This window comes from Trachinotus anak, unplaced genomic scaffold (genome assembly GCF_046630095.1).
Source record: "Trachinotus anak isolate AG129_WGS33_773 ecotype Australia unplaced genomic scaffold, CSIRO_AGI_Tana_v1 ptg000007l, whole genome shotgun sequence".
In the NCBI taxonomy this organism is placed as follows: Eukaryota; Metazoa; Chordata; class Actinopteri; order Carangiformes; family Carangidae; genus Trachinotus; species Trachinotus anak.
This window is the reverse complement of record NW_027273858.1, coordinates 26,065,227-26,092,809: the sequence shown is the minus strand read 5'-3', so window position 1 is coordinate 26,092,809 and position 27,583 is coordinate 26,065,227. Positions and strand designations below refer to the sequence as shown.

The following is a 27,583-nucleotide window of genomic DNA, read 5'->3' as shown; positions in this document are numbered from 1 at the left end:
CCTGTCCATCACAAAACAACACGTGTCCACTGAAAGAGTGTGTGGTGGCTGTAATCACTGTAACCCTCCTCTCCACACTCGCCCTGTAGCGCCATAGCTTTGCTCTGTGCCAGAGTGCATGCTAATGCTAACGTGAGGCCTGACAGTCTGAGTTAGCCAACTCAGGCGGGGGGCCTCTAAAGTTACAGACTTCTGAGAAAGAAACGTGCTCTTCATGCTTCCACAGGCAGTGTCTCCTCGCTGAGGAAACACACATAATAAACCAACGGGAGATTTACCAGAACAGAGACGCCCTCTCGATTTGGAACTCCATCAGCTTCAACTGCACCATGTCTGCCATGTAGCAGCTTACAGCAACTACATACGGAACACGAGCATTGTTTTCAGATGAACCAGATGAACCACTCCTTTAACCCTGACAAGCCAGACAGTTTTCATGCACCTCCATGTTTGCCTCCACAGTCCAACACACCTGGCTCCTCAGTGTCTCTGTACGCGACTGCTGAGCTTCTCTAACCTGTACAAGCTGCCTTCACACATCAGCAGGAGCAGTTTCAACAACAGATTCAATGCAACAGCACAAAAACAGATTATTTACATCTCTTGGGCAAATGTGTTTAACTAAACAGATCAGACTGACGCTGATAAACATGGAGTACACAAACTGTAACAAAAGAAAACTCTAATAAGAGTTCTGCTACAGAGGTAAGAGTGCTGTGAACGAGCATAAGGTAACAAGCACTTAGAAAAGATTGCTATTATAACATGAATATAAAAAACAGTGAACAGAGGAGATAGTTGTGTTGAAACCTACTAAATATTAAAAACAACTTTCATTTAGGTGAAAGATTTATGTTTTTATATCATGAGCGTGATATGCACTTTACTGAAGAGGAATACTGACACCAGTGTAGAGAGAGAGAGATTTTACTGTGCATACGCTAAAAGTGTCAGTCGTCAGGAAAGATAAAAATAAATAAATAAAAGACTGACGGAAATGTGACTTTTTTCTTTTTTTTTTTTCATTAGAGTTTTTCAATATCTAAAAGCTGTGTTCAGACTGAACCTGAGGTCAATTTTGAAAATGGTGCAGCACCTTCTTAAATCAATGCAAAGATGTGACAATGGACAGATTTTTGTCCAGGAAGCTCAGATTACAGTGAAAAAAACACATCGATGTGAATTGAAACTGTAACGACATGAGCAAGAGATGTGGGCTGATCCCAACGTTTTATGATTCATGCACGTACAGAGACGAGAGAAACCGAGAGGAGAGTGGTGGAAAATAACAGTTATTGAAATTTGACGTCAGACAGCAAATCTTTGCACAGTCTGTTAACAACAGTCCAATTTGCATCAGTAACGCAAAGAAAAATCAGCTTCATGTTCAGTCTGAAGACACTTCAGTTCTCCACCCCTCAGGCTGCGGTCATGTCATATTGGTGTGTTACCATTATAACCAGTTCCAGATGTGGCTCTGCACATCAGCACTGAAGCTGTGATCAGGACTGGGATACGATGGGATCCATGTTTGGATCTGTGGTGATCTGAGGCCAGAATTCCTCCTGTTCTCACTGTGGGTGCACGTCAGCTCTGCTGTTGCATAAAGAGGATTCCCAGTCATTTCTACTTATTTTCACCACAAAAAATATTATTGGAAGAAACACATGGCACATGCTGCCCATTTAAATTAAGTAGTCAGTCAACAAGATTTTTGTCATACAAATAAAACTAATGGTACATTTTCTATCAAACAAACTAACCTCTGACGCCTTTAACAATTTACAAGATCTTTATCAACATTTTTTTTAAACTAAAGACTCTTCAATGAGATTTAATTGCAAAAACATTAAACAAGAGTTAAGATTATACAAAAAGAATTCCAACTATTATTGAAAAAAACTGAATGAATTAAAGTGCAAATGACGGATGCATCCTTCTGTGGACATTACCCAAAGTTAGCCTTTCTCTTTTCTCCACATCCTGCCTCCATAGAAAACATATGTTTGTGTGTGTGTGTGGGCTTCAGTATGGCTCTGCATGCTCTGCATGTCTGGAGAAGGACGCCATCTATTGGTTCAACTACAGGAAACCAGTCCCATCCTCTCTCATCCTGTATAGGTTTCTTGTGTATGTGTACGTGTGTGAACGGCAATTCAAGTTTGTAAATCAATGTCAGTGTCCAAGAAAGGTTGCAGACACATGTCTGACCCATGTCTGATATTAGTCTGGCGGTTTGAAACGGAAACGTTTTCCAAAAATATATCTTTTTATACTCATTTATCTTGACAGATGCATCATAAAAATATTCCTTGTAGAGTTGAAGAAGCAGGTAACAGTAAAATGGAGGTTAGACCACGATCCAGCACTTTCCCCAGCTCTGATTTTTCCCAGCTAATATCTCCAGATCAATCTGGTAGAAAAAAATGTTAACAAGTGCAAATATCCACACGAATAAAAAATAGGAACTGTTGGACTTTGCTTCTGGGTGTGACAGTGAATGGGCTGCTAATGTCTGTTATTGTAAACGTTAACATACTGTGGGAATCATGAAGGTGTTGTTGGCCTTCTGAGCTGTTAGGGACACGGTAAATGATCCTTCACTGACGCCAGTCTGTCGGCTCTCAGGTTTAGGTCTTTGCTGTTGTCTTCAGTGAAGCTGGGATCCAGGAAGTGAATCAGACGTCAGCCTGTGAAGCTTCCTTTGGCCCATGTATCATGGAAACAGTTCAAACTAGTTCAACATGACAGTAAACCCAGCACTGATCAGGTCCACAGGTCTGTCTGTCTCTGACAGCTCCTACACATTCACCTCTTGGGGTCAATTTACCAATGAGTCCAGTTGTTCTGGGATCTGGTTAAAGGACCTTTACATATACAGCTGCTGCAGTCCACAGACTGAAGATAAATATTGAATTCAGTCTCTGACCACAGTCATGGATTAGTAAAACCTGGTTATTCTGACAGTGCTGCTCCTTTTGAAGCAGCTCGTATATCAGCAGGTCTGACAACCTGCCAATCACGACTGACCAGTCACACTACCACTACTGCACCAAGTGAAGTTTCCTCAACTCTCAACACTGATTTCAAGCTTCTTTGTCTACATCTGTGATTGAGCCTCCAGGCAAAGCACTGAGAGGACAACGAGCCAAGGAAACCAGGGGTGTAACTGTGTGTGTGTGTGTTGGGGAGAGGGGTGAGGACTGTAGACAGCACTAGTATGTATCACTGGGTGTCAGTGCACAGATGTACACTCAGTTGGCAGTTTATTAGGAACACACAGCAAAAAACAAATCTAGTCTGGTCTAATCTAGTCTAATCCTCCAAATTGTGTCACCATGTTGGAGGATGGAGTGTGTGCTGCTGTTGAACTGTGTTGTGTTTCTCCACAGCAGCACAAGCTGCAGACTCCAAGACGACCATGCAGTTGAACCAACGCCTCTCTGAAACACAAACACAAACTGAACATCCAAAGCTTCATGATGAGGATCTATTACAGGGCAGTTGTATGCCACTGTATTAGTATTAGCTGGGTGTTCCTGATAAACTGCCAACCCAGCGCACATATTTGTTGGCGCAGATGGTTCACATTGACCCTCGTGGAGATGAGCAGAGGGAGAAATTTACTTTGTATTGCGGATGTAGATAGTATAAATGTTTGGGGTTGGGACTGTGTGGTCCTCCAACCTGTAGACCACGACCATTAGATGTCATGGAGAGTACAGCTGCAAGTGTTTCCATGCTACAACACTACAAGCAGCTCTGGTCAACAAGTCGCCTGAGAGTCCTTCGTGTCCTACAGAGCTGAGCAACTCTTCTGTTCTGCTCTGTCAGTGCTGCTTTTATTACTGTTATGACAGATTATTATACTTAAATTTATTTGCAAAATGCTTCCTGGTCAGCTCTTACTGCCTGGCTACTGTGTGTGAATGTAAATGTGCCTGTTGAGACCTGGTCTCTGCAGACCCATCTGAGCATCACACTCAGTGAGTAGCAGCAATCAGGACCTCCTAGACAGTGATGACTATAGTCAAAGAGCTGAACCACTGGTGCAGGTTTTAGGTCCTGATTAGACCCGGGTGATCTGATCACAAGTGGACAGCTCTAAGTCCAGATGTGAACTCACCCAAGATGCACTGAGGTCACTCAGACCACATTTGGAGGTGGTCTGGGCCACACTGAAGGACCGCCTATTCAACGGATGTCCTCTGCCACAGCCTGATTAGTCCCATGTGAACCGGCACGCTCAGAGCTGTCCACTTATGATCGGATCACCTGAGACAGACGTTCATGCCAGGTGTGAACAGGGCCTCAAAGTCAGCAGGATGTTTCAGACTCGTTTCCATGGAGGTAGCCCTTCATGCTGTGGTGGCCGGCTGACAGCTGTCAAGTGAACTGACGATGGGAGTGGGATGGACTGTTTCCAAGCTGTAGATTTCCTTTTTTAAAGTCAGCATTTGTGTTTGGGTCCAAACAACTAAATTCACATATGATATGGTCACTGGATCCATTCCAAACTCACAGGATCGTTTGTCTTCAAATCATCAAGTCCAAAAGAAGCAGTGAAGATACAGTGCAACCAAACTGCCTTTGTTTTGTAATGTAGCTAACTGCTACACCAGAACAAAAGCATCCTTGCTGTGAAAAGACAGAGTTTATCACCTGATCCTCTGTGAGGTGGATCTCTGCAGACACTGTGGAGCTGGCTGGGTCAGGTGATGATACCTTGTGAGTCAGGAGAGCAGCAGCAGTGCGGCGGGACCAGGGTGACAGCAGTTATGGTGGAGTTGGTACAAAGGGTGGGAGGATGATGATGGTGGTGGTGTGAGTTGTCAGTTTTCAGCCAGTGACAGTGCCAGAGCTGCCTGCAGTGCTGCCTCTTCATCAATGCTGTAGTCCTGACAAAAGGCAAGGAGAAACAGCTGAGAGTCATTGCACAGCACGCAACACACCCTGCATCCCATCAAAGCTCTGCTACAGACCATCCATTAGTTAAGGAGGCTGCTCCGTGGGACACTTGTATTTATTTGCATAGAATCAATGTCATTTTGTGTGACTATATGTGCAAATGACCACAAACATCATTAACAGAGACACATTAGCATTACGTGTAAAGACAGTTACCTGGTTAAAAATATATTATGCTTTTCCTTTTGTTAGAACAGTTGACAAGTGTGTCGACTAGAACAAAAACAATGTTCCAGACATCTGTAAATTTGAGACGAAGTGGACACAAAAAAATTGAGTTATTTTTATAGCGAAACTGTCAACCTGGAGAAATCTCCTTATGCAAGCAGGTGCTCATGGGAATTAGACATTGGGAACACACGAAGCATTGAGAATGCAAGTGAATATTACTGAGAATGAGCTGTACAATAGAAGATCAGTGACAAATCACATGTGACTCCAGTTATCAGACGGTTTTAACAGTGAGTGCATGTCAGTGTAACATTTTAAGGATTATAGAGTTTTGGAATAATGTGAAATCAAAACCAAGACTGATGACTTGCTTGGCTTCACTGTAACATATCACAGTAGAGTAGATGATGAATTCTTAGATGTGAATCAGTGAAAAAAAGTCCTAATGATATGGTTTGAAAATCCCCAAACATTCCATATCATGTTATCACATAATTCATCAACATCTGGGAACCTGTTTCACTAGTATTGAGAATAATTCTCAAATAAGTCCTTGAAAATAAATGAATTTACCAGTGGTGAACCTATAGAACTTACATGTGTGTATATATACTGTATGTAATATATATTGAGGTGTGTAATATATGGAATATATATATGCAATGGCTTCAGGGATCACCTCACTTTATATAGGTTTTATTTCTCTTGAATGTTGTTCACAAATGTTTTTAAATCAGTCTCAGTGAGCACGTCTCCTCTGCCAAGATCATCCATCCACCTGACAGGTGTGAAAACAGTAAAAAACACTAATAATAATGGTAAAAGTAACGTTGGTAAATAAATGTTCTGTCAGTTACAGTGAGTGAGTGTGGATGTGAAGGTCCCGGCAGAGCTAGGGGGTGTTGTTTAAGCTACAGCTGCAGTGGAGATAGTGTTGGGCTGGGGACAAAAATGAATGGTGATTTAGTGAAATCTCTATCAGGCGTCTCCAGTGGTGTTTCTGAGACAGTGGCAGTACATCCAACCAGCCTCACACCTGCAGACCACATGTAGCCGCACCAGCCCAGGACCTCCACATCTGGATTCTTCACCTGTAAGCTCGTCTGAGACCAGCCACCTGGACAAGCTGATGCAACAGCTGATTGGCGCAATCAAACAATTTCTGCACAAACTGTCAGAAGCTTCTGTGCGTACACTGATCGTCCCCTTCAGGGTGTTGACCTGACTGGAGTTTGTTGCCTTAACCAACTTGAATGAGTAAATGTTCCTGGTCCTGGTTCTCACTGAGGGACATGGTGCCCACACCAGATACTGACTCATTTTCTGATCCACGACCACAACTATCCACAGAGGAAATAGTTCTTATGGAAAACTACAGTCACCACCTCGTGGTTGTGTGCCTCTGCCAAGCAGCCAAGTTGCAGGAAACATGGTCACAATCTCCCCTTTCTGAGGTACAGCATTGAATAATGGCCAGAAGTGTTTTTGCAGAACAGCATGATGTCACAGTGAAATTTAACTTTGACCGTTTGTAATGTACTTTTTTAAATTTAATTTAATTGGAAAATGTAATTGCTGGATTTTATGCTTATAGACATTCAAATTAGAGTTTGTGTCATAATTAGTGTATGAATTAGTTATGGCCGAAATGTGTTTTTTGAGCTCACAGTCACCTTGACCTTTGACCTTTGCTCACCAAAATCTATTCAGTTCATCCTTGAGTCCTAATGAATGGTTTGTGTCAAATTTGAAGAAGGCATCAAGGCGTTAATGAGATATCACGTTCACAACAACTGGACGGATGGACGTTTGTACAGACAGCAGACAACATGAAAACAAAACCTTCGGCCCTGGCTGTCACCAGAGCGGAGGCATAAAAAAACCAAGGTGTTCTCAGTAATGATGCTGCTGTTGAATGTTTATGAAAAATATTTTTCAGTCCTGTGAGTACCCCCAGAATAAATTCCATGCATCTCCACTGTTCTGGGGTGAAGGCAGAAATCTCAGAGACAGATGAATCCAAAACTACACTGAACAAAAATATAAATGCAACACTTTTGTTTTTGCTCCCATTTTTCATGAGATGAACTCAAAGATCTAAAACATTTTCTATATACACAAAATAACCATTTCTCTCACAAATCTGTCTAAATCTGTGATAGTGAGCACTTCTCCTTTGCCGAGATAATCCATCCCACCTCACAGGTGTGGCATATCAAGATGCTGATTAGACAGCATGACTATTGCACAGGTGTGCCTTAGGCTGGCCACAATAAAAGGCCACTCTGAAACGTGCAGTTTTGCTTTATTGGGGTGGGGGGGGGTCAGAAAACCAGTCAGTATCTGGTGTGACCACCATTTGCCTCACGCAGTGCAACACATCTCCTTCGCATAGAGTTGATCAGGTTGTTGATTGTGGCCTGTGGAATGTTGGTCCACTCCTCTTCAATGGCTGTGCGAAGTTGCTGGATATTGGCAGGAACTGGAACATGCTGTCGTATACGCTGATCCAGAGCATCCCAAACATGCTCAATGGGTGACATGTCCGGTGAGTATGCTGGCCATGCAAGAACTGGGATGTTTTCAGCTTCCAGGAATTGTGTACAGATCCTTGCAACATGGGGCCGTGCATTATGCTGCAACATGAGGTGATGGTCGTGGATGAATGGCACAACAATGGGCCTCAGAATCTCGTCACAGTATCTCTGTGCATTCACAATGCCATCAATAAAATGCACCTGTGTTCATCGTCCATAACATACGCCTGCCCATACCATAACCCCACCGCCACCATGGGCCACTCGATCCACAACACTGTCATCAGAAAACCGCTCACCCACACGACACCTCACACGCTGTCTGCCATCTGCCCTGAACAGTGAAAACCGGGATTCATCCGTGAAGAGAAAACCTCTCCAACGTGCCAGACGCCATCGAATGTGAGCATTTGCCCACTCAAGTCGGTTACGACGACGAACTGGAGTCAGGTCGAGACCCCGATGAGGACGACGAGCATGCAGATGAGCTTCCCTGAGACGGTTTCTGACGGTTTGTGCAGAAATTCTTTGGTTATGCAAACCGATTGTTGCAGCAGCTGTCCGAGTGGCTGGTCTCAGACGATCTTGGAGGTGAACATGCTGGATGTGGAGGTCCTGGGCAAGTGTGGTTACACGTGGTCTGCGGTTGTGAGGCCGGTTGGATGTACTGCCAAATTCTCTGAAACGCCTTTGGAGACGGCTTATGGTAGAGAAATGAACAAATGAACATCAATTCACGGGCAACAGCTCTGGTGGACATTCCTGCTGTCAGCATGCCAATTGCACGCTCCCTCAAAACCTGCGACATCTGTGGCATTGTGCTGTGTGATAAAACTGAACATTTCAGAGTGGCCTTTTATCGTGGCCAGCCTAAGGCACACCTGTGCAATAATCATGCTGTCTAATCAGCATCTTGATATGCCACACCTGTGAGGTGGGATGGATTATCTCGGCAAAGGAGAAGTGCTCACTATCACAGATTTAGACAGATTTGTGAACAATATTTGAGAGAAATGGTTATTCTGTGTATATAGAAAATGTTTTAGATCTTTGAGTTCATCTCGTGAAAAATGGGAGCAAAAACAAAAGTGTTGCATTTATATTTTTGTTCAGTGTATCTGCATGGAGAGATATCAGTCACGAGAAAGTGAAATAATATGTTTCCCTTTAGCTTTGTTGAAATGATTTCATGGTTTCCCCACAGTAAAACATGAAAAGGTTATTTTTAAAGACAAAAATCAGCATCATCATCGACAGCACTGGACTTACAACAAAGGTGTCATAGGAGAACTTGTGTCTGTGGAGAAGATGCTGGAGGAAGTTGGAGCTCTTATAGCTGGGGTCTCCCCACGGCATGGCTGAACACACTGGACATACCTGGAGACACACACACACACACACACACACACACACACACACACACACACACACACACACACACACACACACACACACACACACACACACACACACACACACACACACACACACACACACACACACACACACCTCAGTACAACTCAGACAGTCACATACAAGTGTATCAGACACTGAACTGAAGTCAAGTCAGAGATTATTACAGCACGATTTCACAAAATGAGCATTAGCAAAATACAAAACTGTCAAAGGTGAGACAAATTACATCTAAACAAACACCTGGAACATTCACAAATATGTCAAATGTGAGGTAATACACAACAACATAAAACATATGCACAAAACTGGACACAGGGAGTCGTCAGTTACATTATATTACAAGGTGTTGTGGTCTGTAGCCCTCTGTTTGACACCCCCTGATACCTCAGGACCAACCATGACGCCAGCAGGAGCAAAGACCAGGAAACCAAACCTGGATCCAGGTTCATGTAGTAAAACCAAAAGTTCATGCAGTGAAAAGGGCTGTTTCTGTACAGAGATTCAGGATCTCCTGAGTCAGTCCTGATCATCTGCTATATAACAGAGCAGTCTCTTACCACTTTATTGGGGTCGTTGCGGTGGTTGTCCATACAGTGCTTCACCAGCTCCTGCTGGTCCAGGTTTCTGGCCCCACAGAACGGACACACAAATGTTGACCGGTTTGGAATATTGCTATATGAGGGAGGATACGCACACACATAATGAGGACATGGATTATCAGCAGTCTGAAGTAGCCATGGCATTTTATAGGTTCTGTTCTCTAATGACTCATGATGTTTACTGTCTGCACAATTAATCACATGTTCAATGATCTGCATTTGAGTTTACTTCATTGTGACGTAGAAGGTGCCTCTGCACAGTGGAGTCAGAGTGTGTGTGGAATGTGCTGTATACAGTGTGTTGTAACTACAGACAGCTGAGGTTATAGAGTCAGAGTCTGGCTTCTGTCTTTTCCCACAGAGAGTTGCTTAGACTGACAGAGGTTTTCTGCCCATGTGAGGCAGGAGACTCATGGGAGATGTAGTTGCTTATGTGAACGTATGTTGTTTCTGCAGCGGAGCCCTGACATGATCGGAGTGTGTGTACCTTGGTATGGGCTGGGAGGTGGGCACCACAGGGACAAACTTGGGACAGTTGGCTATCTGCTCCTGTACTTTAGAACAGGAAGCAATGTGGGACCTCATCTTCACCAGAGCCACCTGAGAGAGAACACACACACACACACACACACACACACACACACACACACACACACACACACACACACACACACACACAGAGTTATGACTGTACATTAATAACAATAAGAGCTCCACTGTAAAAACCATAGATTCAGATACAGTGTCTTTACTTTTATAAAACTGTTTGCTTTGTACAAATTTGTGCTCATGTACATTTTAATTGTTGCAGTTACCAAATGTTACTTTATGTCAATCTGCCATATCTGTTTTATTTTGTACAGGTGTTTTGTTATGTTATTTATTTGGTTCACTTTATCTTCTGTGAAGTGTTTTTGTTTTCTAAAATGTTTTACACTTCACTGCACCATCACCTCTCACAGGAGCTGTAAAATAAATGATACCTGAAAAAATAAAAGACAGTCAGTTTATTCATCCACCAAATAATAATAAACAGACACCCAATGCGGAGAGTTGCACCCATGATTTTCTGACATGGGTGATGATGGTTAGTATCTACCTTCTTGCTACAGCCCCTGCAGGGAGCTTTGTATGAGGCCAGCTGCTTCTCCACACTGGAGGAGCGCTCCACTTTCTTAGGGTCAAAGGGCACACGACAGAGAGGGCAGAGAGGCGAGGTCACCTGAAGACACGGCTGCAGACACTCCCCACAGAACCTGGAACAGCAGAGAGCAGGACAGGAAAGGTCAGGTTACTGCACACAGGGCAGGCACTGCTCCCTCTCTGTCCTCACCCACATTCACTCTGCAGGGAGCAGCTCTCCAGCCTTTAACGGACCAATACACATATGAAATGAGAATAAAAGTTTATTTTATGGCATTTACAGCCACTGTCTGTATTTTGCCAAACCATCAGAAACAACACTGCACTGGAGTGAAGCTGCTGAACTCAGCTACATTTAGGCCTGTGAATATTCTCATTTGTCCAGGTCATAGTTTCTCAAAGGAGTTTTAAATCGAAAGCAACTGGACTTGGTTGTTTGTCTAGGAAGACGTTTCACCTCTCATCCAAGAGGCTTCATCAGTTCTTTCTCGCACCTGACCAGGCTGGGACTGGTCCGAGCCTCTTGGATGAGAGGTGAAATGTCTTCCTAGACAAATAACCAAGTCCAGTTGCTTTCGATTTAAAACTCCTTTGAGTCAGCTACATTTACTTTAAAATTCAATGTTTAAGTGAGTGGCACAATATGCAACACAACACAACACAACACAACACACACACACACACACACACACACACACACACACACTGTGCCTGACACTGAGCGAAAATGTTCTATTCTGGACAGATACATTATCTCAACGAGGATTTGGTTTAAAGGTCAGACATGTAGTTAACACACAGTATAGAGGTGAGTCTGGTCTGTTTCCGACTGTTTCCCTGTACAAATGTGTGTGTACAGTATGTGTGGGCCAGTGGCAAGCAAACATTAGTGTCAGTGCCTCATGTTTCATCCAACCTCATTAGCAGCAGAGGAGTAAAAATAGCTGCATTTTCCCTTTAACCAGAAATAGAACTGCAGCTACCTGAGGTCTGATCTGCTGTCTGTTGTTCTTCTCAGCACCAGACGGAGACAGATTAGAAACACACCTCTCTGACTCATTACACCTGCAGACACCGGGCTGAGAGTTGATAATGTCATTATCCCATCAGTAACACAAGTCCCACAAGTCAACATTAGGCTGACTGCAAATGATCTAAGATGACCTTGGTTTTCAGATAGGAAAACCACATACACTTCTCTGGTGAAGATGTTTCTGGTATTGTAGCCTGAGGTCTGTCATCTTCCACTTGGCTCTGCTGACAAGCAGAGAGTTTTCATCTAGGTGATGACTGACAGCTGTGTGGCCTTGTTTTCCCTTTTGTCTTTTTTGTGCACGAAACTTGATGTCACGAGCTTCCCACTACTGTTCAGTCAAACACATTACCAGGTGTGAGGTACCACCACTGGGAGTCGAGCCCAAGTCTCCACAGAGGTTGAGGGGTATTGTTACTCCTGTGCCCCACCAACTCTGTGTTTGACTGAAGGTGTCTCTGTCACAACCGGTACATGACGCAGTGTTTTGATATGTGTCTGTTTTGAATTGGCTGGAATGAAATCATGAAATACTTCACCCTAGTATACAGGTGTGGCAGTGTTTTCTGCTGCTTCATTCAATTAGTTTCCCTGTCTGTAGTGACAGAACTGTCATTTTTGTTCCATTATAACAATAAATATGGATTTAACATACTCAAATAAGACTCACATATGTTTTTGTTTCTTACTATGAAAACGACTCCATTTTCTGAACACTCCAATCATAACAAAGACTGACCACACAGCACACTGCAACAGCTCTACTACACACAGTGATAAGTATTGAGGTTCCATTTTGAAATTCTAAATCGGTTCATAATAAAATTGATAACACCATATAATCATTATTATTATTTACATTTACATTTACACATAATTGTGAATGTGATACCAAGTAAAATTCAACTCGTCAGTGTTCTCTGATGGAAAAACTACGACACTGAGACACTGTCTCTAAAATACATAACACCTCTTTGGTGTTTCTGTACAGTAAATTTGTGTTTAACCGCTCTCCCGACATTTACACTGACAGCTAGGCTTGGGCCAATATTCAGTAATATTTGAATATCATGAAATTTCCTGCCATATGAGATATTTTTCATAGAATCTAATTTTTATTTATTTTTTTTTTATTAATTCATTTGCAGTTACTGTACATTGTACCAAGGTGTGTGACAAATAAAAATTTGAACTGCTATTTAATGGCAACATCGCTAATATTAGCAGCACCTGAATCAAATACAATATCATGATAATCTCATTTATCGTAATATTTAGGCTGGACTGTATGTATAAAATTTTATTGTCCTTTATTGTCCTCAAAGCCTACTGATAACAATGTATGATATATGAATATGCTGGACTTTATTTTATTTGACAGACACAAACAATATGGTTGCATCTCATTAAACTTCAATCAAAACCATTCTTCTGAAATACAAAAAAAAAAAAAAACACCCTGAAACTTATTCCACAACCATAAAGCTGCAATGAATTAGAGGATGTTTACCAAATGACTGAATATCGGCCATGACCTGCTGCTAACATGAGGATCATTACTATAGTGATGGAGTCAACATCAGTCACAGATGCATGACAGTATCACTCAGTGATGCAGCTGCTGCCAGATGTTTTATACACTGACTACCTAGAAAAACAATGGGCCAGATGAACTCTCCCAGTTCAGCTGTTACACACAACAACACTACATCACACACACCTGAACATAAACCACACTACATCACACACACACACACACACACACACACACACACACACCTGAGCATAAGCCACACTACATCACACACACACACACACACACACACACACCCACACACACACCTGAGCATAAACCACACTACATCACACACACACACACACACCTGAACATGAACCACACTACATCACACACACACCTGAACATAAACCACACTACATCACACACACACACACACACACACACACACACACACACACACACACACACACACACACACCTGAACATGAACCACACTACATCACACACACACACCTGAGCATAAACCACACTACATCACACACACACACACACACACACACACCTGAACATGAACCACACTACATCACACACACACCTGAGCATAAACCACACTACATCACACACACACACACACACACACACACACACACACCTGAGCATAAACCACACTACATCTCACACACACACACACACACACACACACACACACACACACCTGAGCATAAACCACACTACATCACACACACACCTGAACATAAACCACACTACATCACACACACACACACCTGAACATGAACCACACTACATCACACACACACACACACACACACACACACCTGAACATGAACCACACTACATCTCACACACACACACACACACACACACACACATACACCTGAACATGAACCACACTACATCACACACACACCTGAACATGAACCACACTACATCACACACACACACACACACACACACACACACACACACACACACCTGAACATGAACCACACTACATCACACACACACCTGAACATGAACCACACTACATCACACACACACACACACACACACACACACACACACCTGAACATGAACCACACTACATCACACACACACACACACACACACACACACACACACACACACACAGCACTTCTATGAAGCGAAAAAGCGACATGTCACCGTAACTTACTGCACGTCCCCACACAGTAACACACATCCAGACAAGAAGTAGATACTTTACGTGTGAGCACAGCTGGCGATGCTGACGGGTTTATGGTAGACCTCCAGGCAGATAGGACAAGAGAACTGGCTCTCGATGCCCTCGGCCGGGGCTGCCGGAGAGCCTGAGCCGCTGCTGGGCTGTTGCTGCTGGCGGAGCTGGGTGCCTGCCGAGACAAAGCTCCGAAACATCGCCATCATGGAGCCGGAGAGGATCTGCAACTGTCGACAACAGCTCGCTTCCCGAGAGAGGAAGCTGTGCAACTGTTCAAAGTGCTGGTAGCTGGAGCATTATCCGTACAGCAGTTTGAATATATGTCGTACAAACATGGTGGCTCTTCGATATATTGGGTATTAAATCATCTTCACTGAAACAAAGCATTACTTCCCCCTGGCTGGAGAAGACATGCCGGAGAAGTAAACATTGAGAGCACAGCTAGTTGACGAGTGCCAACATGGTGCTGCGAGGGTGACCTGGATAGAAAGCATGGATGTCTAAACTCCCGGAGAGCAGCTGGAGCTACATCCACCTGGCTGTCAGATCAGCGCCTCCTGAAAGGCGCCAGTGGACGCTCACGAGCAACACAGGCGGCTACAACAAAAGCCCTCCACGAGCTGGGCTTTATGGGGGTTGTAGTCTCTGTCGTGATCTGAGCTCAGTACTCTACATTTCTTTAGAACTACAATCCCAGAGCTCACTTCAGAAGTGTACAGTAAGCCGCCTGGGCCAAACGTGCCGAACCGCGTTATCTCCATTTTTTAACGTCTTTTCAAGGGATTTAATGCCAGTGAATATTAACTGGGAAACAGTAGCTCGTTGGTTTACAGAAAAAAAGGTGTCACAAAGCTGTTGGAATAGAATTGAGTTGTTAATGATTAATATCTATAAATATAGTTATTGATAATTAATATTAATTGGTTTGCTATTAACAGACTATAATACTAGTTTAGTACTAGAGGAAAAACGATTTGATGTTTATTTCACAAGAGGGAACATATAAAAAGTTTTGTACATATACATTTATTGATTGATTGATTGATTGATTGATTGATTGATTGATTGATTGATTGATTGATTGATTCATTCATTCATTCATTCATTCATTCATTCATTCATTTATTTATCAGTCAAAAGAACCTACAGAAAACATTATGTACAAACCTTTTCATGCCTGGGATACAACCAGTGCATATTAAAGGTTAGTCCACCAGTGAAAACAGAGAAATAAACAAATACATCATATTGAAGTTGTGCTTAATGAGAGAGTCAAGTGTTTGGTTTGAATCCAATTCTCTGCATGAAAGTGGATTGTTAGCCAGCCTTTCTACTTTTACATTTTGAACGTCCACAAACAGACAGCAAATCACTTCTTCAAAAACTGCTCAATATCAGTTCTCCAATATTTGTTTTACTGGATATATCTGATGCTAAATTCTAAAGGAAGGAGATCTGCTTTCTCTTTGTCGTGTATGATAGCTTACTTATGAATATGAATATGCTCCTTTATCTCTTAAAGTGGTGAATATCAATGCAGCAGAAGCCAAAGATATCCTGATGTTTACTTCCTTTAGTATGAGTGAAGCTCCCAAAACAGTGGGTCCTATATTTCCCATGATGCAAGGAACTTGATGTGTCTGTCAATAGACCTTTCTTTCCTGCCTGGCTAATGCTTGTATGTTTGAATCCCTACACCCTCAGCTTGAAATAGAGGCTTCTAAATTTGTAGTTTCCAAGTGAGGCCAAGATAACCCTGATGGTATCACGATGACATCACAAGGGTTCAGCTGTTTTCATAGGCTGAGTACTCCCTGTGTTAAGTAAACTGAAGTTGCTGTGTAAAATCAGTGGAGTGTGGCTTAGAGAAGATAGTGATGTGTAGAAATGTGACTTAACGTTGAGCAGGAAAGGCAACACACTGTTGGACATCATGAAGAACATCTGACATCCTTCTATCCCACCTATCTGTCTAAAGTCAGAGAGACAGAAGTGAAAGCTCTAAGAGTGAAAGACAGATAGCAAAAGCAGGGAGGACGAAAAAAGAGGAGAAGTGATGGCAAAGAAGCAGAAGAGGGGAAACAATAATATATCAGTCTAAAATGTGGTCACACAACAGCGCAATACTGAAGTGTGAAAACAGGAAACAAGAAATAGCGATTTTTGTGATTTTTAATCTCGACCCGCCACTTGGTGGCGGTAAGTACTCTGCTGTGTTGTTGTTAGTCGCCATAAAACGTCAAGAAGAAGAAGTTCTTCTACGTCATCAAGGAGTGACACGCACAGACATGTGATGTGACAGTGTGTGGGGCCGACGTGAAGTAAATAACGTCTTTATCACAGGCGCTCTGAGACAGACTCCAGCACCTTCATCATGTGCCAGGTGGAGGAAGACTACCACGATGCGCTCGAGCGCTCAGAGCTGCCCAGGTAGGTCGTCACGTCACGCCATGTCACGCCACGCACAGACCCGGGTCTGATCAGCTGTTCATCTCCCGGGCTCCCTCCCCTCCACGTCTGTTACCAGCAGTGTGGACGGTCAAGGGTCCCCTGGAGCCGTGGAGTCAGTCATGAGTGCTGGGTCACCCAGCAGGCAAAGTGGACATACTGGCAAACTGGCAGGAACCAAGACCCCTAGGGGCCCAAAGTCCGTTCACTGATGTCAGCTGGAAAAGTTGAAATCAATTAATAAAAATCCAAATCACAACAAACTAAGTGACACCCAGAACATGGGCTGGTAGTCCAGCTCAGCGGTAGGCTACTGGGTAGTCTGTGGGCTGTCATGTGTTGTCAGTTCTGTGCACTGGACTTAGTGGGAACTTGGATGAAACATGTTGCACATACAATGCACAGAGGGTGGGGGGGGGGGGGTCACTTCCGATTAGAAGACAGTTTGAACAAATCATGACCAAAGAAAAGTGTCAGCCCATACATGAGTCATAGAGTATGAATGCGTGCACATGGGTTTGTAAGACATCTGCTCTTCCTCTGCTCACCAGTGTTTCCAAGAAATGTGTCAAATGCAAAGAGGCAAGTGCAGCTGTGGTCATCAGAGCAGGAGATACATACTGCAGGTAAGACTGGTCCGACCAGGTTATTCCACACACTGAGAACAGATCTGTGATGCTGGAACATAGTGGGTTTTTTTAGGCTGTGAGGAACCTGACTGCAAACAGGCCATTTGTGTAGATAGCACCTTTCTAATTGTCCTGATAGCATTAGGTTTTGTTTGTAGTATGTTGAGAAATCTAATGTTAAAGTGTCATTTTCAGTGCCTAAAAGAAGAAAAGCAGGATGATTAAAAAAACAGGTTGGCTGGACAAATAAATTCTATATATAAGAGACAGCTGATAACTCTTTGGTGCTAAAATGAGAATTGATCTGTCAGACACATGTATTACTGTCATTTTATATCAAATTCTGCTTCACACGCTCTGTGCATGTCTGTTGATTCTCAAATAAATGCCTGGTGATTTAAATAGTTCAGCTGGGGTAGTGGCTGGCTCTCAAAGCTGGGACAGAGACATTGCAACCGAGAGTCATGTCGTACTCACCAACAGTGTCTCTTTTTAAAAGTAGTCTTGTTCTCATTCACTAATTGTTGCCAGTTTCCTGTAAATGTACATGTTTATCAGCTGCTGCAGAGCGATCTGTGCAGGAAGGTTTGAGTTGCACTTACAGCAGTTTAAAAAGTGGAGTAAATGAAAAGTAAATGTAAACAGTGTAAGGGAGGTGAAACAACTGCAGTTTAAAACAGGAGCAGATCAGAAAACAGTCAGGAAATATAATTACAGCAGAGGAGGGATTGGGAATAAATGCCTGTTTCTCTGCAGTTGATGTAAATAACAGGCACTATTTTAGAACTTACAGTCTAAATATACCGTCTACTCTTAACTTGTGCAGGTGTTCAACCTGCTCCAGAGCTGATGTTGTAATAACAGTGTTCACAGTGTGTGTGGGAGGATTGGTTTGGAAGAAATGAATGTGAAAATGTCTCCAGCCGTGTTGTCAGAGCTGGGGTGTGTGTCTAGAGGTTATTTTACAGAGTATGAGAAGACTTGCCTGTGATTTACTGACTGTGCTCACATCAGTCCTCTGTCTGTGTCAGGGGCTGTTTCAAAGAATACTTCATCCACAAGTTCAGAGCCATGCTGGGAAAAAACCGGATCATCTTCCCTGGAGAGAAGGTGAAATGTCTGCTTTTATTTGATACATAGATACTTTGTTTTCTGAAAAACGACTCATGTTCTCTCCTGACACAACACGACAACGTTGACTTTGCTGCAGTTCATCCTCTGAATTCATTGCACACACACACACAAGAGGTCTGATGCATGTTTGTATCGGCTCCGTAACTGTGAGTGTCCTCTCTGCTTGTAGGTGCTGCTGGCTGTATCCGGAGGTCCCTCGTCCTCTTCGATGCTCAGTCAAGTCCAAGAGGTTTACCGTTTGTCTCTCTGTTTGTGTGTAGTCACCATGAAAGCTTGTTTTTGCACAGTGAACACGTATTACTGTCAGAGAAATAGCTCCAGTGCTTTGGTAGATTGTCCTGTTGGAACATAGAAACCCCAGTAATCCAGGTGTCTCTGTAGCTGTTTGGCTGTGGTGCTGCACAGGCTCGTTGTTGAGTGATGCTGACAGTTGTGTATATGTTAAAGCCACTAAATGAGGAGCACAAATGTAGAGCTGTTAGTTTTGTCTTGTTTGCTTTGAGGATGGTGAGGTCCAGCCATCAGTGTGTGTGTCAAACATTCAGGTTCAATGCACAATGAACAACAAGAATACCACACTTTTCTGTAGTGCTGCAGTCAGGACACCAACCCACGCTAACCCACTCTTTGGATTATACGCCTTCTAAAAACACATCTGTAAAGTTTTGTTATCCATTTCCTTTGTGCTACTGTTTTTAGTTACCTCTAACCTTTTCTCCACTCTCAGGCCACAAAATCCATCTGTTTCATAAACAAGATGTCTGGTTATCCTTTTTGTAGGTTTCTCATGAAGCCTACAAATTTGTACCCAAGTTTGTGGAAACCCATGTTTTTCCTGGTTTGGGCTCCTTAGCTCAGATGAAGAAAGTCTTATTTCTCCAGCCCCAGCTCTCTCAAGATGACATTTTAGATACTAGCTTTCAATTGTGTTTTGGTTTGGAAGAACTTGACCAGCGCTCACAGACCCCTGTTCTCAACCCACCCAGCACCTGTGAACCAGACCTCGTCACCAACCATCAGTTTCGACCTCTCTGATGGTCGGTGATGACGTCTGAATGGGAGCCAATCCCTGCAGCAGGTTCAACATCCACTGAAGAGACTGAAATTTGCATTTAATCATCTGTCAGATGCTTTTAGCCAAAGAGACTTACAAGTGAGGGACATCTCTAAAGCCTCATTGCAGTAGGAGACCCTGCTGTAAGTACTAACTACTAAATCTATTTAATAAGGGAAGGAGCTCAGGTTAAAATCTTTATGGTAGCTTGTCCCAGCATCAGGGAACCACAGAGCAGGGATGGTGATGACAGACCACTTTCATTAGAGCAACACATTGGAAGAGAAGGAGAAGAACGCTGAATGATTGAGTTCAAGTACAGTAGGGAGTGCGGACCCAGAAATGACTCTGAAGGCAGCGTTAGTGACTTGAATTTGATCCTGGTGATCATAGGGAACCAGTGTAGGTCGAGGAGTAGCAGAGTGACCTGTGACCTTTTAGGCTGATCGAAGATCAGGCAGGCTGCTGGATTCTGGACAATCTGTAAGAGTTTCACTGTGTGATGGGAGGCCCACAGGAAAGGCGGGAAATTCGCTGTGTTAGTTGCTCCTCAGAGGATAAATCCTTTTGACATTAAAGACCCCATGACTTTTCCTCTCGCACCCCAAAACCCCAAAAGGCTTCCACTGATCTACTGTAAATGGCCAAGTGGATGATTCTCACGAATGGACCAAACTACCAACACCCTGGCCCTGTTTCCTTAACATTAAATGATCTAATAGATGATGGAATGCTGCTTATAATTCTGGTGTTTATTGCTAATCAATATAGATTCTTATCACTGTAGATACAACATAACTTTGTTTTAGTTTTAATGTCATTGATTCAGCTGAAAACCTTTGTCTTCCTCTCAGGGTCTGAGTCAGAACGCTCACAAGAAGTTGAGGTTCCTACCTGGCATTGTCTACATCGATGGTAAATTAGATGAAGAGCATCTTTAACTGACTGCAGTCATTTTCATGACTTCTGTCATCCCTGAAATAATGGTGGCCAAAATATTTTACATGGATTGTGTGTGTGTGACTGTTCCCAGAGGGTGGAGCTGTCGGTCAGTCTGTGGAGGAGAGACGCAGGACGCTGGCTGAGCTGCAGGATGTGTTCAAAGCCACTGGTTTCCCCGTCCACATGGTGCCTCTGGAGCAGGTGAGTGAGGCCGGACCTCAGCAGGCTGTTATACCACTCAGTCACTTCAAGTTGAGTCTAAAGCCCCATTCTGACATGAACTTTGCGACCTTAATACATAAAAGTCACATGAGCAACAGGTTGAACCTGTAACATGACACTAATCCTCTCACATTAACAAGAAGACGACAGCAGCATTTTTTTTCCTCAGATCTGATTGTTTCCTGAATGTGTCCTCCAACGTCCTCTCAGGTTCTGGATCTCCCCAGTTCAGTTGTGGTAACGGCGTCATCAGCCTCAGAGCAGCCGGCCGGCGCCTACAAAGCTGCGGTGGGTCACTTCATTCAGAGTGACGGCAGCAGCTGTGTGACGCCGCAGGAGCAAACGTCACTGCCGGAGGTTCAGGAGTCCCACTCACAGCTCCTGCAGCAGCTGATCGGCTCCGCTAAGACACTGACGGCCAGACAAGACCTGCTGAACACACTGAGGTCAGGCTGAGCTCCTGATGAAATCATGATGTGATAAATCCTACAGGATGTACTGATGCAGGTTCTGTTTTCAGTTTCAAGTTTAACCAGAGATGTTGATCTGGAATGACACACCACTCTCTCCTCCGTTGTTTTGTCATGTGTGATGAAAAAGCTGAAGAAGAAACATTGACTCCTGTTCATTTTGGACCTCAGGCAGCACTAGTGACCATTATCTGAGTGGCATGTTTTTTCCATGGGAGCTTTATTTTCTGCTCTCCTGAAATGAAGCCACACAGTATAATGAGTGAGGCCAAGAGGGAGAGCGGTGGCAGAGGTGCAGAGGAAATGTAGTATATATGTTTGACATTGTCCACATCTGTCCAAATTATTCTGTGGTTAAACACACTGCATCATGTTGAGACAGCAGAGTAAGGATTTTGATGTTCTCTCTCTCTCAGAGCAGCAGACCAGCCCTCTGATCCCTCTGTGTGGTCTCTCCACAGGCATCACCTGCTGGTGCACACAGCTCGTACTGAGGGTTACAGCAAACTGATGCTGGGAGACAACTGCACCAGAGTGGCAGTGAAACTGCTCACCAGCATATCACTGGGCAGAGGAGCACAGCTGGCTCAGGACACGGTGTGTGTGTGTGTGTGTGTGTGTGTGTGTGTGTGTGTGTGTGGGTGTGTGCACAGATGACAGACAGAGAGAGACAGGAATAACATTGCATTTACTGTGCTGTACTGTGTGTGTGTGTGCGTGTGTGCGTGTGTGCGTGTGTGCGTGTGTGCGTGCGTGTGTGTGTGTGTGTGTGTGTGTGTGTGTGTGTGTTAACAGGGTTTCTCAGACTCCAGGTATGGTGACATCATATTAGTGAGACCAATGAGGGACTACTCAGCCAAAGAAATAGCGTACTACAACCATATGTTCAGCGTTCCCTCTGTTTTCGTACCGAGCCTGGACACTAAGGTAAGATCAGCTGACATCAGCAGTCACACCTTGTAGTGCCAGTTCATGTGTGGGCCATGGGCCTTTAAAACCCATCCAACCCCAACATGTGAGTTTCTACCACTCACAGTTCTTATATGACAGATTCACGTATTCCACTCACCAACATTCTGAAAGATTCACAGACAACTACAGCAAACAGGAAGCACCTGAGCACAGTTTGGAAATGCACTGATGTTTACCAGCAGTGACGCTGTGGCTGGGTTTGTTTTCACCTTGTGGGTCTGTGTGTGTGTGTGTGTGTGTGTGTGTGTGTGTGTGTGTGTGTGTGTGTGTGTGTGTGTGTGTGTGTGCGCGCCATCACGGCACCTATGACCACTGAGTCCTCCTGGGTCGCAGCATCAACATGTGAACAGGTGTCACAGCTGGTGTGATCCCACTAGTTACTAAAACTGGGGGGAAAAAAGTGAATGGATGAAGACTTTCTGAAGCCACTGTGTTCATGTCCCTGTTACTGCATCAATACACATTAATATATATGTACAAGTCTACTGTCAGTCTGTAAGCCTGTCAACACATGGACACGTGTGTTTGTGTTTGCGTGTGTCCCACAGACAGCAGACAAAGCCAGTATCCAGCGTCTGACAGAGAGCTTTGTCACCAAACTGCAGGCGGACTTCCCCTCTACTGTCAGCACCATCTACAGGTCAGTGGGAAACTGCACTTGTCATGTACACAGGCACAGTCTGCAGGGGGTACTCAGTCATTTTCATGATCACTGGACAGTTTTGGAAACATGTGTCCCCGCCTGCTCTGTCTCATTATGAGTAATGAACCAGCAGGAACTCATGACAGACCTGCTGTGTGTCCTGTAGGACCAGCGAGAAGCTGCAGACAGCCTGTAGGAGCTCATCCACCGCTGAGCAGTGTGACAGGTGTCTGCTCTGTATGTGTGCCCTGGACACTGCTGTTGGTGAGTGTTGTAGGGAACAGCTTTCTTATTATTGATGGCTGCAACAACTTCTTTATGGAGGTATAGAACTTTTGAACAAGGAGTTGTGTTAATGTTAATAAGCAAACAAGGTCAGGACAGACAGGACCAATAATAACACCATCATATAAATAAAACATTAAAATATATAAAATATCATGAATATGAAAGATTAGTTAAAATCAACATGTTCCAGAAGCTTTATCATTCAAGAGTGATTGTCATCAGGAAGTGTGCTTCTTTTGAAGAACACAGCTTTCTGATAGGGTTTTCCCGTTAGCCTGGATCGATCCAGTTTAGCTGTGCTGAGCCGAGCCAAGTTGTGATGAAATGCATTTCCACTCCAGTGTCACAGCAGGGGATAGCTGCACGGGGCCGTGCTGCTGTAGTCCCACTCAGTGACAGAGGATGAGCTCTGGTCCTGTATTCAGAGCCTCTCCCTGGATTCCTGTGCTCTGGACTGTAGTTTCTCTCCTGTGGATGTATGCATGTGTTTCTGCAGCAGACATGCTGTGCGACACAATGTTAGCTCACCTTCCACACAGCTTCCCTTGAAATGCCAAATTTCTTTCCACAAAAATAACATCTGATGAGCCAATGTTAAGATTTAAGCAGGTCAAGGTATGTTTCATCTCTCATTCAAAAGTCTTCTCTGTTCCGTTCATGGTCAGACCACACTCTCCACAGTGCTGTGTCAGTGGCTGCACCATTATCGTTCTGCTATAGAAGAAAATACCGCTCTAGCTCATTTGCAGTTCTTTAGACCAGTCACAGTTGTCCTGAGAGGCACTGAGCTCAGCAGAAACAGTGTCGGAGGGGAGCTTGTTTTAGGGCAACATCTGCGCCTGCAGAGATGAGCAGCAATTCCCTGCAAAGAGAACACCTCAAAAAACAGCAAAGACGTGCCTCGACTGTCTGATTGCACCATCCAAAGGATAACAGGCAGCTCAGCCAGACTATCTATAACTATAACTATAGATTAACTATAATGACCCCACAAGAGGTGAAATACCTGGGACTCTGCACCAGTCAGCAGACCTGAAGAAGCCTTACAGGTGAGAGGTGAACTGTATAGCAACTGTATAACATATAGCTCTTAGAAAAATCTAATCTTTGGTTTTTCTTCTGTCACGTCTGTAACCATTTGGACAACAGATTTTTTTTTCAGTGTCATGTGAGTGAGTTTATCCGTCTTTCCTCCCCTCTGCCTCCCTCCCTTCTTTCAGAGAACGCTTCAGCCTTTCAGGCCACACTGACCTCAGAGCAGCTCTCCCAGAATAAATCTTCAGGAGCTACCAGGGCTGAGACCCTGAGACAAAACCCAGGTACAGTGCACATCTCGCCTGCTCTCAGGCCTCTGTATGTCTGCAGCCAGAGAGAAAGTTCAGATAGAAGAGCAGGTGTCATCAGTAGAGTGCAGAGTACAGATTAACTTGAAAGTGTCTTTTCTGAATGTCAGTGTCAGTTATGAATCTTCATCTGAATCACATACTTGTGTTGATGTATTTCAATCTATAGTGGCACAGCTGAAACATTGGTATTTGGCAGTGGGCAGGAACCCTCTCCAGCTGGGCTCACATGATGTGGCCCTGAGTCCTGCAGAGGGACGTCTCTGCACTCAGCTGCTAATAAAACCTGTTTCCTCTGTTTCCATTAAAGCTCCAGTAGAGCAAGAATCGCCTCCCCCACCTGGACAGTGCTGCTCCTCTGGAGGAGGAGAGAATTGTGGGAGAGCAGAGAGTGGTGGTGGAGGCTGCTGTTTCTCTACCAAGTAAGTGTTCGGGGATTTATGGCTGTTAACTTGTGGCAGTGATTCATGTGCGGTGATGCACGTGTCTGTCTCACACAGACACGTGCAAAGTGTTGTCATCAAGTGTCGGATCATTACCTCATTTGTGAAGTGTGATTTCCAGCGTCACTGATGACCAGAACCACTGGGCTGTATGTGTGTTTTCACCTTGGCTGCTCACTTCTTTCTGCTCTGCCTGAACTGGGTGACACTGCAGGAGCCTCGCACACAGCTGATTTAAACCAAACGGTCTACAGCAATGCTAGCTCGTACGCTAATCAGCACAGACTACAGCCAAGGCTGATGATCCTGTTGTATTTGTGTTTCCTCTTATTACTACACTAAATTGTATTTTCTGGGGGGTGCTAACCCACCCTCCAGTTAACTGTCATCATCTTCACACTCGACCGTTTTGTGTGCTGTTTCACAGGGAACTGGAGAGAACCAGTCTGAAGAGCCTGTTGTGTTACAGCTGTCAGCTGACCATCAAAGACATGGTGAGTGGAAACACCTGCACAGGTGCAACGGGAGCATCCTGGGTGTGTGTCATGATTTCCAACTGCAGTAAGAATATTATGTTTATCATGAGTGTGAAACTGGTTTGGTCTCACAGAACATTTCCACGTGTTCTTCAAAGAAGCAGAGAACTAAGAACACACAGGTGTCACACACTCAGCTGCTGCTCTTTGTGTTTTCCTTCTAGTCGTCAGTGGAGCGTCTCCCTCAGTACATCCTGTCAGAGGCCCAGAGGAGACAGAGGAGGTGAGGAGAATATTTGGCTCGTTTAAAAGAATCTACGCACAAGAATAACATCCAGTTCACCCAAAGCATAAATGTTATTTAATGCCTTTCTTCATGTCAGCTCAGTATGAATACCCAGACTCTGTGTGGCCCAAACAAACTGACCATATCAACATCATCACATCTTTTTTTTTCTCACTGGTTTTTGATGCTGAGTTAACTTATCGTATCTTCTGGCAGGTTGTTGTGGAGTCTTTTACATTTAGTGAACAATAAGAGTCATCAGTCATATTAAAAACTATAACTGTTAAATTTACAATGTATTATATCATTTAACTAAACCTCAAGATAAACAACACCGGGTTGTATATGGCTGGACCACGTATGGTCAGTGATAGAAACCTGTAAAATGTGGAACTGCTGTGAATGATGTCATCACGTCACATCTGCATTCAGCCTCGGGTCAGCTGCTGTCAGCTCTTTATCTGTGCATATATACAGTACATTAATACAGCTGAGTCCACAATAAAGCTGTTTCTGTTGTCATGGCAACGGAACAAGTATGAAATCATCAAATGTGGCCCATTAAGACAACATGTTAACCAGTAGTCACTTCAAGCTGCTGCTGCTAAAATCCAGATTTTATATAATTGTGAGGTCGCCCGAAAAAAAATCACCAAAGTCACATCAGCATTTATAGGACTGGCCCTGCTGTCGTGGTCCTGCCAAGAATATGAGCAGAAACTGAAACGCTTGACGATGAGACACAGAAATATTCCAGTACTGTCATATTTGTTGCTAAGTTGTGTTGTGCTGTGTTGTGCAGGTCTCAGATGAGAGAGGAGATCAGTGAGTTCCTGCTGGATGACGGTGATGAAGGCAGTTAGAGGGAGGAGGCTCTGAAGCTGACAGTTCACCTCCATCAGTCCACTCTGCTCACTTCAACCTGCAGCCAGTGGATCTGAATACTAACAAACATACTGAGAACATTTACAAAATCAGCCACACCTGAGAGGTGGGGTAGTACACAGACAGGTCACTCATACATCAAATGGCTAAGCTGTACCTTTTGTCAGAGTAACATTCCCAGCTGTCAGTTTTTCACAGTCACTCATTCACTCATTCATTCATTCATTCATTCATTCTTTCTCCTGTCTGTCTGATGTGCGGAGAGCTGGACCTGGACCTGAGATTTTGTTTTTGTAATCGCTGTTATAAATAAAGTTTTTATTTAAAGCTGCTTTCAAACCAGTGAAATTTTTTAGCATTAGCTTAGCATTTAGCTCATTTTCTGCAGTTACATGGTGTTGCATGCCTCTGAAATAAAACCCATCGTGCTCATGCGCTGAAGCTGCTGTTAGAGCTCAGCTCCCTCCACACTCACAAAATGAAGCACATGCTGTATGAAGAGAGTGTAGCTACACAATCACACAGACACTCAGAGTGCACCATTAACTCTTCAGTCTCTTGCAAACACTTTGAAGTAAAAACTATTAAAGTTATGTTCGAAACCTTAAACTGCAATTTACTACGTCTACATCTAAAAAGATAATTTGGGACAAAAAAAACACTTGTTCCAGGTGAGGACAGGGGGGAGGGGAGACTGAATCCAGATCAGTTTGTAACTGTCACAGACCGGGTTACAGCCCATGCCA

The 27,583-nt window shown here is 43.8% G+C and overlaps 2 protein-coding genes across 3 annotated transcripts; one reads left to right on the top strand and one right to left on the bottom strand.

Moving 5' to 3' along the window:
- Nucleotides 1-1,004: 1,004 nt before the first annotated feature.
- On the bottom strand, nt 1,005-15,052 carry rnf166 (ring finger protein 166). Of its 2 annotated transcripts, XR_011691503.1 has the most exons (7): nt 14,630-15,052; nt 10,791-10,947; nt 10,179-10,291; nt 9,650-9,764; nt 8,946-9,053; nt 4,726-4,898; nt 1,005-1,596 (listed from the first exon to the last, which is right to left on the bottom strand). XR_011691503.1 is itself a non-coding variant. In XM_071481647.1 (6 exons), the coding sequence occupies exons 1-6, from the start codon at nt 14,806-14,808 to the stop codon at nt 4,833-4,835; spliced, it is 738 nt and encodes a 245-aa protein (XP_071337748.1). In that variant the 5' UTR covers nt 14,809-15,033; the 3' UTR covers nt 1,005-4,832. The 2 variants fall into 2 exon arrangements, 1 of the variants encoding a protein (XP_071337748.1); XM_071481647.1 differs by having other exon boundaries at nt 1,005-4,898; nt 14,630-15,033.
- A 1,793-nt stretch (nt 15,053-16,845) lies between these two features.
- ctu2 (cytosolic thiouridylase subunit 2 homolog (S. pombe)) lies at nt 16,846-27,168 on the top strand. Its single transcript, XM_071481646.1, has 16 exons — nt 16,846-17,032; nt 17,602-17,676; nt 18,711-18,789; nt 18,983-19,042; nt 20,722-20,782; nt 20,901-21,010; nt 21,242-21,477; nt 21,963-22,098; nt 22,297-22,428; nt 23,022-23,113; nt 23,283-23,380; nt 24,625-24,723; nt 25,058-25,169; nt 25,618-25,684; nt 25,891-25,949; nt 26,755-27,168. Exons 1-16 carry the CDS (start codon nt 16,977-16,979, stop codon nt 26,813-26,815), a joined length of 1,533 nt encoding a protein of 510 aa, XP_071337747.1. The 5' UTR covers nt 16,846-16,976; the 3' UTR covers nt 26,816-27,168.
- The last annotated feature ends 415 nt before the right edge of the window (nt 27,169-27,583 follow it).

What these genes read in the sequence shown, in the direction of transcription:
- rnf166 (XM_071481647.1), bottom strand. Translation starts at nt 14,808, where the DNA reads ATGATGGCGATGTTTCGGAGCTTTGTCTCGGCAGGCACCCAGCTCCGC. An exon ending in ATCGCCAGCTGTGCTCACAC is followed by an intron (nt 10,948 to 14,629) that starts GTAAAGTATCTA and finishes CTGCTGTTCCAG; the next exon opens with GTTCTGTGGGGAGTGTCTGC. An exon ending in GCAGGGGCTGTAGCAAGAAG is followed by an intron (nt 10,292 to 10,790) that starts GTAGATACTAAC and finishes GTTCTCTCTCAG; the next exon opens with GTGGCTCTGGTGAAGATGAG.
- ctu2 (XM_071481646.1), top strand. Translation starts at nt 16,977, where the DNA reads ATGTGCCAGGTGGAGGAAGACTACCACGATGCGCTCGAGCGCTCAGAG. An exon ending in GACCCTGAGACAAAACCCAG is followed by an intron (nt 24,724 to 25,057) that starts GTACAGTGCACA and finishes TTTCCATTAAAG; the next exon opens with CTCCAGTAGAGCAAGAATCG. An exon ending in GCCCAGAGGAGACAGAGGAG is followed by an intron (nt 25,950 to 26,754) that starts GTGAGGAGAATA and finishes TGTGTTGTGCAG; the next exon opens with GTCTCAGATGAGAGAGGAGA.